General features: G+C 51.5%; 1 protein-coding gene across 1 annotated transcript in view; it reads right to left on the bottom strand.

Moving 5' to 3' along the window:
* The window catches only part of ZC3H7B (zinc finger CCCH-type containing 7B), a gene marked incomplete at its 5' end in the record, with an annotated part of 42,232 nt that overhangs the window by 5,829 nt on the left and 23,532 nt on the right, over positions 1 to 12,871 (bottom strand). Inside the window, 5 exon segments of the mRNA XM_036759105.1 lie at positions 980 to 1,143; positions 2,801 to 2,934; positions 4,008 to 4,116; positions 6,669 to 6,774; positions 7,582 to 7,715. Coding sequence (XP_036615000.1) covers positions 980 to 1,143; positions 2,801 to 2,934; positions 4,008 to 4,116; positions 6,669 to 6,774; positions 7,582 to 7,715 — 647 coding nt within the window.

The raw sequence follows: 12,871 nt of genomic DNA, 5'->3' as shown, positions 1-12,871 counted from the left end.
TCAGTCATTTCGGTCATGTCCAACTCTTCATAACCCCATTTGGGGTTCTCTTGGCAAAGAAAACTGGAGTGGTTTGCCAGATCATTTTACAGATGAGGAAACTGAGGCAAACAGGGGTAAGTGTGCCCAGGGTCACACAGCTAGTAAGTGTCAGAGGCTGGATTTGAACTCAGGTTTTCCTGACTCCAGGCCCAGCGCTCTATCCACTGAGCCACCTACCTGTCCTAGCATACAGTAAGAGCTTATTTCTGCTTGTTGAACTGACTAGAGAGTTGATATGTAGCAGAAAGGGCCTTGGCCTTCAGGTGAGGAGACCTTCATTCAGGTCCTCCCTCCTACACTTAAAAGGAGTGTAGGACTTAACCCTGGAAGGACCCTGAGTCTGACCCTCTCTTTTTCCAGATACGAGGGACCCAGGGCCCAGAGAAGGCCAGTGATTTGCCAAGGTCACACAGGCACTAGTTGTATGATTACAAGCAAATTGCTAGATTTCTCTGAACCTCCATTTCTTGTGCAGTACTTTAAGAAGGGAGTCCATAAGACTTGCACCACCCACCTATCTCACAGGGTTACTGTTCTTCCCTCTGGAGAATGGAAACTTCCTGAGGGCAGGGACTGTTCTGTTTTTGTCTTGTATCATCAGTGCCCTGCATAATGCCTGGCACGTAGTTGGTGCTCAATGAAGGAGGAGAGGAAGAAGAAAGGGAGACAGGAAAAAGGTTCGGAGGAAGGGGAGAAAGAGAAGAAAGAAAAGGAAGAGGAGGAGAAAATGATGATGAAGGAAGCACTTTGCAAACTCTAAAGCAATAGCGGGATGTGCCCCAGAGTTGGGATGCCATTGCCAAGGCCGGCTGTCCTCAGGGAAGTCCTCTGGGCCCTGCCTTGCCCCAGCCACCTCCTGGCATCTGCTGCCAGCTAGGAGCCAGAGGAACCCAACGGGCTCTGAGCCCCCACCCCCGACCCACTCCAGGAGCGGCACCTTTCACACAGCCGGAACTCGCCCATGGGGAAGCGGAAGGTCCAACAGCTGGAGTCGCTATCTGATGTGAAGACCTTCTCTTTGTGCTTCTCCGACTGGATGTGCTGCTGCCACTGCTTCTTGCTGTTGCTGTTTTTGCCACAAAGCCAGCAGTGGAATCCCATCTGTGGGGAGCGGGGGGGAGGGTGCTGGGCGAGCCTTCTGAGCACTCCCATGGGCTCCAAGGCCCATCTCTGCGGCTCTCCTTCCCAGGCTGAGGATCTGCCCACCTGGCCCCCTCTGATTTCCTCCTAGCCTTCACCAAGCCAGTTCCTGAAAGGTCTCCCTCTCCACCCTGAGGCCCCTGAGGCAGAGGTGACAAAGGTGCTCACCCCCACCCCCAAACCACCCTGGGCCTCTTTCACAACCCAGCCCCCAGCTCCCATACTCCAATCCTAAGAGCATCTGTCCTGCTGGATCCCAACCCATAACAACTACGTGGAGAGGAACTTTGGTGGGAGGAAGCAGGTAATGGGATGGAAGAGATGTAGGGGGAAAGGAGAGCAGGTCACTTTACACGACGCCCGTGATAATGACAAGGAAAATCCCATTAAAAGACTTCAAAGCTCTGATCTCGGCAGTTCAACTATGTCAAGTGAGTGCTAGCTATGAATTCCATGAAACGGTTGCATTATGGGGCTCTGTCCTGCTCATTTCCACTGAGCTGGAAGCAGTGACCATGTTTTACAAAACTAGAAATCGGAACGGAGTGAATCTGAGTAGAGAAGACCATTTCAAGGGATTCATTGTATGTGTTCATTGGGACCTAGTGACAACTAGTTGTGACTTCAGAGGTTTGAGGGGTGGTGAATTACGAGTGCAGAGTGAGACATCTGTTTTCATATATGGCCAACATCTTGATTTGTTTTTCTGAACCGTACTTATAGTTACAAGGAAGGACTTTCATGTTGGCGGGGGAACTCATTAGGAACAGCAATGATATTTTTAAAAGAAAAGTCGATGAAATGAAACATTTTTTAAAGAGAAAGAGAAGTGGGGATAGGGGAGAGGAGTCCAGAACTGATAGAGCTGGGAAGGACCTCAGAGATGTCTAGGCCAACCCCAACACCTTAACCCTAAGGAGCGAACCCCCTCTACAAAACACCTTGAATACCTCCAGGGACAGGTTACTGATCGCCTCTGAAGACAACCCATTCCATCACGGGACATTTCTGATGTTTAGGAAATTCTACTCTCAGAAAAAGGCTCCTTGTAACTGTCCCCCATTAGCTCTGCCCCCAGAAAGAAAGATAAAGCCAACACCAGGTATTTGCATTCCTCTGCCCTAAACCTGTTCTTGGCCGGTCTAACCACTGTAAGTTTCTTCTATTGTTTCATAGGCAGAAAGACTTTGACATTCCTCACCATATCCAGAGGATAAGGGCCAGCTTGTCAATTGCTTTCCATCCAGATGTGGCATCCAGGTGTGGTCTGACCAGGGCAGAGGGCATTAGTCCTATCCTGCTTCGTGCCCTATCACTGAATTAGGGTTTGGGGGGGTACCATGTTACTGAGAAGTTAGGTCTTTCTCTTGTCCCACTTCCCCTAGTCTGTATTTGCGCAGCTGCCTTTGGTTTCTTGTTTTGTTTTGCTGGGAACCCAAAGTACAGGACTTTATCTTTGCTGCCATTCTAGTGAACCTTGTTGAATTCTTCTACTTGTGTTTTCCAACACATTCTGGGCCCCTCCTGGCTTGGGGTCACCTACAAGTCAAATATGCCAGCTCTCCATGTAAGTCACAGCTACAAAGGCTGTAAAGTGGGGCTGGGAAGGCGTCATTACCATGATGTCCGCATAGTCAGTGGGCATCTGGATCTGCTTCTCTCCTTCCCGAGACGTGACTTGAGTGCCTTCCCCAGGCTTCCCAGGGTTGTGTTTCTTCAGCCACATGTCATAGGTCTGCTGCATGTCTAGGACTGGGAAGGGCAGGGGTAGGAGAGAGAGGGAGAGGCAAGATGTGGGGCTAGAAGTCACATCCATCCATCCATCCACATCCAGATCTCTGGATTGCCATCCCAGTCACCACTCTGGACACCCTCACTGCCAAAGGGTTGCCCAATCTATCCGGCAGATGTGAGAAAGGGCAGGTGTTGCCCTGGATGCAGCCCTAGTGGGGGAGTGCTCAGCTATCAATGCCCTGTCACAAGACCTTGATCACTGAGCCCCTTGACCCCAGCCAAAAGGTGTCCTCATCCCTCACATGGGGCATGACAAGTCCAGTGGCCAACTGTTGAGTGTGGAGCTGGCCTGCCTGGGGAAGGTTCTGAATGAGGGGACCTCAGATCCTCTGACTACCCAGCCTTCCCAAGCATTGCCATCCTGGGCACCACTCCCTCCCTTCTCCCCCAGGGTACTCCAGGCAGCAGGTTAAGTTGACTCACAGGGAGCTCAGGGGCCATCTAGTCTAATCCAAGTCTGAAATAGAACCCCCTCTCTTGTCATCCCCCATAAGATGACAGCCTTTGTGGGAAGCCTCCAACGAGGGGGAGCTCAAGGTTGCCCATTCTACCTTCAGACACCAAGACAAACTTAGCCGTCTTGCAACTTCCTAGGTGCCTGGTTCTGCCCTCTGGGGCCAAGCAAAACAAAGCTAGTCCCTCTTTCACTTGTCAGGACTTCAAATACTTGAAAACTGTCCTGGAGAAGCCAGAAGAAAGGAAAACTTGGTAACTTCCAATTCTTCAAGTAGAAAGGGAGAGACTGGAGCCAGACAATAGTCCAGGCCATGAGAATTATGGGTAAAACCAGGCAGGAAGGGATGTCCTGTGCTCTCTCCAGCTCAGACCCAGGACATCTGAGCCCCAAACAAGCAGCTCCATTAATTTCACTTTGTTTTTGAAAACATTGGTTGGAAACAACATCCTTTTGGGGGATGTCAGTTCTGCCTTGAAGCCTGTTTCCCTCGGGTGACCCTGGCTCTGGGCTCCACGTTGAGGTCTCCCTTTGCCTTCCCTCCCCCCACCCCCCAAGTCACCATGGACACACTCACTCTTATTCTCTTTCATGAAAGTCCACATGTCTCTCTCCTCTGGGCTGTGGGCGAAGGAACAGTTCCCCACGTACTGACACTTCCGGCCATTCTGGGCATGGATGCATAGCTGCAGCACAAGGAGGGGACCCCCTGAGTCACCCCTGCCCTGAGCATCACCCCCTCCACTCACAGAGGCCCTGCTGAGAGTGAAGGAGGTGCTGTCCACACTGTCCTCCCAGCAGGCACTGCTCCCTGGGGGATCCGGGCTGCATTCGGCAGGCACCAATCTCCTTACCTGGGCTCCGGTCGGAGCTTTCCCCCCTCACTATTGTGTAAGTCAGGTCTTCGAAGCTGGACTACACCCTCCCTCCCCCCATATTCCATGGCTCCCTATCGCCTCTAGGAGAAAACTCAAAATCTGCAGCCTGGCACCTAAAGCTTGCTACAGTCTGACTCCCACCCACCTTTCCAGTCTCATTTCATCCTGTTCCCCTCACGTACTCTCTGTTCCCATCAAACCTGCCTACCAGCTCTTCCCTGTACACAACATCCAACTCCCACCCCCGTGCCTTTGCTTACGCTGTCCCCCATGCCCGGAATGCCCTCTCTCTCAGAATCCAAAGCATAGCTCAGCTGGAGCCTCCTACATGAGGCCTTTTCCTGATTTCCCTGCTTCTTAGCATTTTCTCCCTCTAGGAACTACTTTGCACAGTCTGTTTCTCTTTCTCTGAGGCCATCTTGGATCTCCCCAGCGCAATGAAAATTCCCTCAGGACAGGGCTTGTGATCGCCTTGGTATCCCCAGCCCGGACAGCAAAGTGCTTTGCTATTTGCCCCCTTCTGGGACTGGCTCCATGATGCCACTAAAATTCCCGGTGAGTAACTTCCCTTTCCCAATGCAGATGAGTCCTGAAGAGCTGCCCAGGGCCTTAGAAGTGCCAACAAGCCCTGGAGGGGTGTGAAATAGGCAGGTCTGTCTGCCCCCAAAGTGGCTCTACCTCCTGCACCACCCAGCTCCCACGGGGGCTTGATCATTATCCGTTGATTTATCTTGTTCCTGTGAACCTTGACCAGCCCCTGCAATACATATGGCTGATAAGTCTTGAATGACAACCACATGGTCCATTATGGGGTCCATCCTCAGAGCCTGTCCAGCTGGGTGGAGCCTGCCAGAACTTATACTCAGCTAGCAGAGCCTTCGAGAGCCAGTGTCACTCTCATGCCTCAATGAGGCACAGGATAAAGGCTTTGGTGGAAGAAAAGCAATCCCAGGCAATATGTGCCGAGTGCCAAGGGGGTGGCCTAGAGGGAGTTCTGAGGAGGGAAGGGGCCACAGACCTCAGAGCTGGAAGGGAATTGAAAGGTCCTAACCTCCTCATGTGACAGGGGAGAAAACTACAACCCAGAGACAGGGCAAGTGACTTGTCTAAAGTCACACAATACAATTTAACAGCATCTATTACATTTCTACTTTGTGCCCGGCACTGTGCTAGGCACTCAGGATACAAAACCAAAAAAGAAACAGTCCCTGTCCTCAATGAGCTTGCCTTCTCTTAGGGGAGACATAGAAGAATGAAACAAACTACACAAACACACAAAGGAATTGGAGGGCATGAGAAGCTGGGGAGATGGCACGAATGCTGTGAAGTAGAAATGAGGGAGTGCACTGGAGGCATGGGCAACAGTCTGGGTAAAGACCTGGAGGTGTGAAATGGGGAAATGGCAAGCTGTGTACAGTGAGCAACAAGTAACTGAATGGAAGAGTGTGAGAAGGGGAAGACCAGGCATAGGGAGCATAACATGGGAAAGTCGGGAAAGACTTCCCGAAGAGGGTGAGCCAAGTTAGACTGTGAAGGAAGGGGGAGGATTTGGAGAGGTGGTGCTAGGAGAGAGAACAACGTGCCCAAAGCTGGGCTCTACTGGAACATGGGCTCTAGGGTCAGAGGGCCAGAGTTCAGATACTGCCACTGATACCTGCTGCACGAGTGACCTTGGGCCAGTCACTTCCTCTCCAAAGGCTTTGGTCTTCTCATGTGTAAAACGGTAGCCTTGGACTAGATTCCAACTCTAATCTATAAACTAATGAACTGTAAGTCATTTGACCTCTCTGGGCCTCAGCTCCCTCTGTGAAATGAGGACATGGGAACATTGGACTAGAATGCTCTCTGAGATTCTTTCTTTTTCTAAATCTACAATCCTAAGTGACTTAACCTCTCTGGCCTCAGTTTCCCCATTTGTAAAATCAGGGGCCTGGGCTAGATGGCCTCTGGGGTTTCTTCTAGCTCTAGCTCTATGACCCCATGCCTGTCTGGTCCAGATTCCAGAAAAGGCCAGCCACTTGTAATCCCAGTGGGGGTAGGCCTTTCTGAGATTCTCCACATTCCCTAAGGGACAGGAGAAGGCCCAGAGAGTGTTTAGGATTTGGGTTCACACCCTGGCTCTGATGCTAGCTGTGGGGCTGTTGAGAAGCCCTAAATCCCTCTTCCTTCAGGAGCCTCACTTTCCTGAGGAACAGAATGGGACAATACCCCTTGCACTTGCCCATCTTCAAGGGTTAATTGGAGCTGTTATTCTGACTTCCAGAGGCATGGACCAGAGCCCCAGCCCTGCCTGCTCTGAAGGCCCAAATGTACCCCACCATGCATGCCCCCATGTTGCCTGGTCCCTCACTCCTACTCACATCATACTGTTGAGGGAAGCTGCGGATAGATGGGAGCGGACGGACAGACACCCACTTCCTCTTGACTTTGGACATCACCAGCAGGACTCGTCGCTCCTTGGTCCAGCTGGAGGGCAGAGCAGAGGAGGGAGGAAAGAGACAAGGGTGCAGATTGGGCATGGGTCCAAGGAAGGGAGCAAACAACCCCAACTGTGGCTGCTCATCCCTCTTCTGACTCCCACTTCTGGCCAGGGATGGGAAAAGCCACTGCTGCTGCTTCTCTTCCCAGTCCAGAAGCTTTGCCCACCACCTTCTGTATATCAGGCAGGGAGACTTGTTGCCCTTCAGTTCAACCTTCCATTCTGTGATCTGTGGGGCCTCAGAAATACAGCACAGACTGGAAGACCCTTGAAGGCAGGGCTTTGTGCCTGAAGGAGACAGGCCTTGGTCTTGGAGGAAGTGCCCTGGGCTTGACGCTAATTATCTGTGGGATCACAGATTGCTTATTTCGTTTGCCAAGCCTCAGTTTCCCCACTTTAACATAGTGATAAAGACCTCTGCCTGGTCTCCCCACCAGTGCTCAAATGAGAGACTGGATGAAAAAGCACTTGGGGATCTTGGAAGTACCCTGACACAGACAGTGCAGTCTAGTGTGCTGGGAACTCGGAAAGGTGGGGGTTCAGATCCTGCCACAGACACGTAGAAGCTGTGTGACCCTGAGCAAGTCACCTAAATGCTCTGGGTCTCAGTTTCTTCATCTGTAAAGTGAGAGGGTTGGGCCAGCCCTCCAGTCAGAAGGTCCTTTCCAACTCTCAAGCTCTGATTCTCTGGTTTTCTAAGCCTGTGATCTGAAGGCAAGCCCAGCGTCCTTCCCTGCCGGCCTCCCCCATCTCAGCAGCCATGGACAGCCACCCCCACCCCCCCTCTTCCTTACCAGTGTCGGGCTTTGGCGCTGCAGTACTTCAGGTCCTTGTCAGGCTCCACCACCTGCCCGTTCCTCCAGCATTGGCCACACACAAACTTCATCTGCAGGTCAAAAGTGCTGGGTGGGGGGATCCGAGAGCTGGCCTACCGTGCAGCAAGAAGGACAGCTTCAGGCATGGAGGGAAACTCAGAAGGTTGGAAAAAGTGGAAAGAGTCAGGGCCTTGGTGTCAGGGGAGACCTGAGTTCCAATCCTGCCTCTGACACTTGTTAGCTGTGTGACCCCAAGGGAAGTCACAACCTCTCTGAGCCTTAGTGTGCCTACCTGTAAAAGGGAAGATTTTACATGCAACATTTATAGAGAAGTAGCTTGGCAGGGAGGATATTTCTGGCACCTCCTGGCTATGTGAGTGAGTAGAAAAGGGCATTGGCTCTGGAGTCAATCCTGCCTCTGATGCTTGCTGCCTGGAACCTTGGAAAAGTCTTGTTATCTCCCTGGGTCTCAATATCCCCCTCTGTAAAATGAGGGGGTTGGACTTGTTCCTAGGATGGGAAGCCTCTTCTCATCACCGACAGGCAATTCTCGAAGATTCTAAATCAGCAAGGGGGGCTGTGAAGGGAGTTTCCACACCAGGACTTCCCTATACTGATGAAATCCTCTCCATTATCTGTTTGGGTCTTCCAACAATCCAGTGAGGCAAGTACTGTGGGTGCGGCCTTAAAGCACCACACAGAGGTGAATTATTATTAGTTATCCTAGACTAGAGTGTAGGATTTGGGAGTCAGTGAGAACTGCGTTCAAATCCTGCCTGGTGCTTTCTAGCTAGCAGCTGTGTGACTGAGTTGGAATCTTGGCCCTGCTACTTTCTATGTCTATAACCTTGGCCGAGCCCCTTCCCCTCTTGGGGCATCAGTTTCCCCTTCTGTAAATTGAGGGGATTCAGCTAAACGGCCCCAGAGGTCCTTTCCAGATCTAGAGCTCTGAGCCCATGACCTCTCTGGCCACATTTTCCCCATTTATAAAGTGAGGGGGTGGGACTAGACAGTCTTGGAGCTCCAAATGCAAGATCCTGATTCTTCCCGTCTTGGGAGAGCCTTCTCCATAGCAACAAAGGAGCCTTTGAGGTGTCGGGATATAATGGAGCAAGGCACCTTGGTTCTGGCCCCCCTGCCATTTCTGTGGGAAGCCCTTCTGAAAGCCCAAAGGGACTTTCCTAGAGGCGCTCAGGGTTCACTGGGAGCAGTCAGGAGCAGACCTCCCCACTCCTAGCCCTCCAATCGCTCCCAATGTAACCTCAGGCAAGGCCCCTCCCCTCTCTGGGCCTCATTTCCTCTATTCAAAAAAAAAGGGGTAGATTAGGGGATCTCAAAGGTCCCTTCCAGCCTAGGTCGCATGACTTTCCCTCCCCCTCAAACAGCAGCAGCCAGACTGAACATTTTGTCCTGGAAGGAGGAAACCGCTTCCCCCTTCCCCCCCATTCCCCGCCTGTTCCTACCCCTCCTTGTTCCAGTGACAACCAGGCGGGGCATGGGGGCCTCATACCAAGAGGAGGGGAGATAATGTGAAAAATCTCAGAGGGGTGGTGGGGGGGACTCTCTCTGGGACAGCTAAAGGGATTGGGGACCCCCATGTTCTCCTAGAGCCCTGAGCTCCCAGCTTAAAATCCCCAAGAGATTGGCCTCCACCTTGTCCTCAGGTGACCCAAGTGCCTGTGGGAAGGAATGAAAGGGAGGGAGAGGGGGGCAGGGAACAGGCGAGGCGGGAGGAACTCAATGTTCTCTCAGAAAAGCAGCTTTAGATTACAGTGCTGGGAGGGTTGGGGCCCTCCTGTTACTCCCGGCTGGGCTCAGGGCCAAGAACAAAAATAAACAACATACCAGGGAAAGAGAGGAGGAGGGAGAGAGGGAGAGACAGAGAGGGGAGGGAGGGAGGAGGAGAGGAGAGGGGGAGGGGGTGTGAGAGGAGGAGGAGGAGGGGGGAGGAGGTTAGGGAGAGAGGAGAGAGAGGAGAGATGAGAAGGGAGGGGAGAGGGGAGAGAGGAGAGGAGAAGAGAGAGGAGAGGGAGGTGGAGAGAAGGGACAGAGGAGGAGAGAAGAGAGGGAGGAGTGTGAGAGGAGGAGGAGGGGGAGGTGGTTAGGGAGAGAAGAGAGAGGAGAGGGGAGAGGAGAGAGGAGGGGAGAGGGAAGAGGAGAGAGGAAGAGAAGTGGGGAGAGAGAAGGGAGGGAGGAGAGGAGAGTGTGAGAGGAACAGGAGGGGGGGAGGGGTATGAGAGGAGGAGGAGGGACATGGTTAGGGAGAGAGAAGAGACGGGAGAGGAGAGGAAGGGAGAAGGGAAGGGAGGGAGGAGGAGAGGAGAGAAGGAGGGGGTTTGGAAGGAGAAGGAGGAGGGGGAGAGGGAGACGAGAGGGAGGGAGACATGGAGAGAAGAGGGAGGGGGGACACTGGGAAAGGAAGAGGAGAGAGAAAGCGATAGAAGTGGAAGGGGAGGGAGGAAAAGGAGAAAAGGAATGGTGGGAGAGACAAAAGGCAGGTGGGAAGAGAGAAAGCTGTCCTCTGACAACCACTGGCAGGCAAGAATTCAGTGAGACCAAATGCCCCCCACTTTCTTTCTCTTCCAACCCTCCCCCAGCCCTATACTAGGACCGCTCAAGAGGCTCTGAAGTTATTCTAGAGGAGTCTGGATCCATGGCTTCCATTCCCAACTCTCTCCTTCATGGAAAACAGAAGAGCCCAGAGTAACTCAGTTTCCCTAATGCCCTTCATGACCTGGAGGAGGCAGCAGCATTTCAGCTTCTGGAGGGAATGGAGGGAATGAAGAAAAAGTTGGGGGAAGCATGATGGGGAGGTAAGCAGGGGCAGGGAATGAACGGGAGAGCTGGAAGGACCTGTGGGGAATGTCTGGTCCAGCTTAGTGCAGCAGAGGAACACACCGAGGCCCAGAGAGGAGACTAAGAAAAAGAGCGAACGTTTCCCTGGCACTTCGAGGCTGGTTCTGCCAACCTGGCCAGCTTAACACATTTGATCCTCATGACAGCCTTGGGAGGTAGGGGCTCTTTTTGTCTCCATTCAACAAATGAGGAAACTGAGACTACATGACTTAACCACAGAGCTGGCTGGCAGGCCAGCTGTGGGCCTTGGAGTCAGAAGTGCTCAATCCTGCCTCAGCCGCTTGGTGACCTTCAGGCTTTGGGGCCTCGTCTGCAGTAGGAGATTGGCACTTTTTTCCCCAACAACCTTTAGGAGGTAGGAATGTGACAGTTATCTCCATTTTGTAGATGGTGAAACTGAGGCTTGGAAACATTAAGGAACTGGTCCAGCGGGTCACAGAACTAGTAACCATGAGATTGGAATCCAGGGTCACTGACTGTAAATCCACCACCCCAGGGTGTTGGCCCTGGGTTCTTGCCTCGGCTTTACCCTTAGGTCACCTTGATGTGGTGCCTTGGGGTAATTTAAGGGTGTCCTTCAACTCTAAATCCCAGGGTCCTATGACCCGAGATGATCCAAGCTTAGAGCTGGCAAGGGGCCTCACAGGCTGTCCAGTCCAGCCCTTTCCCTTCACCCATGAGGACATAGAAACCCAGAGAGGTTCAGTGACTGCCCAAGGTCACACAGATGGGAAATGGAGACCTAACATGGGTCTCATGGCTGCTGCCTCTCTCTTTCCACTAGGCCACACTGACTCTACAAAAAAAGGGAAATGTAAGCATCCTGGGGGCAGGACTGTTGCTTTTTTGTCCAGCATGGAGCCTGGTATGGAGTAGATGCTTCATAGGCATATAATTGATTTGAATGAGGAAGGTGAGGAGTGGGGTAAGGAAGGGGAGTAGCTAGTAGAAAGGACAATGGAAAGGGACCCTGGACTAGCTTCAGAAGCCCTGGATTCCTGGACTCCCTACTAGCTGTGACCTCAAGTGAGTCATTTATCTCCTCTGAGCCTCAGTTTCTCAATTTGAAAAAGGGGGGCATATATTCTCCTGATTTCATAGGGCCATTTCATTTATAGATAATTATATTAGATTATAAAATATAAATATATTAATATATAATATTTACATTATATAAAATAATATATACATGTAAAACAGTCCTATGAAGTCAGGCAAATAAATACCCCCATTTTTCAAATTAAGAGATAGAGGCTCAGAGAAGGTAAATGACTTTTACATGTGTGTGTATGTACACACACCCACACACACGCACATGCACACACACACATATGCATGCGTGCACACCCCCCTCACAATCTCTGTATACATATAGATATTGTCTTCCCCGATAGTACGGAAGCTCCTTGAGGGCAGGGGCAGTTTTCTTCAGAACTGACATTTCCAGAGGTTCATGTAGTACGGCTGGCACAAAGTGGGCACCCACTAAATGTTGATCGATTGTTACGAGGAAAACACTTTGCAAATCTTAAGATGACTTGGGAATGAGGAGGTGATAATAATATGATGAAGAAGAACTATCATTGTCGGTCCGGTCTGACCCCCTCATCATACGGAAGAGGAGTCCAGCCCTGCTTCTGGTCCTCATTCTGACCGTAACATCACTCATTAGCCGGGGACCTTGGACAAATCTCTGCCCCTCTAGGAGTCTAGTTTCTGCCTCTGTAAAATGGGACTGATCATTCCTGCCCCGTTTCCAAAGCATCATATAAATGGGAGGTAGTGAGTGGCGCACGCTTTGTAGACACTTCGAGCTATTGAATGAGGAAATGACAACTTTGAGGGTAGGAATGTTTCCCTGAGCTTTTCAGCACCTCGCTCAGCGCCTAGTGAATGCTTGGGGATAGACTGGCCAGCTTTGAGGAACAGCGCTAGTCACCTTCTCTAAGGCCAGAAGGGGGCAGCATGCTGTAGTGGGAAGACCAGGCTTTAGATCTCCCCTCTGATATTTGCTACATGACCTTGAGCCAGTCATTTAACTTCCCTGTCTGTTTCCTCCTCTGTCAAATGCAGGGGTTGAACTAGCTGGCCTCTGAGGTGTCTGCCAGCTCTAGTTGTAGAAGCCGTGGGCCTGTGTATTCTGGGATGATTCTTGCCACTCTATGTTCACATGTGCATGTTCACACACACACACATCACATACAAACATTCACACATGTTCAAATCAAGACATCCCTATATCAGAGAGGATTTTAGGATTTAGAAGGAGGAGGGACCTAAGAGGCACCTGATCCAAGCTCCTCATCTTAAACACTTTCAGAATGGTTGAGTGTCCAAGGTCCCACGGACAGCGAACATCAGAGGTCAGGCCGGAATCTGGGTCTTTGGACTCCAGCTCCAGGCTCTCCCCAGA

Source organism: Trichosurus vulpecula, chromosome 5 (genome assembly GCF_011100635.1).
Source record: "Trichosurus vulpecula isolate mTriVul1 chromosome 5, mTriVul1.pri, whole genome shotgun sequence".
Taxonomy (NCBI): Eukaryota; Metazoa; Chordata; class Mammalia; order Diprotodontia; family Phalangeridae; genus Trichosurus; species Trichosurus vulpecula.
Note: the sequence above shows the minus strand (reverse complement) of the source record. Positions and strands in the feature narration are given on the sequence as shown.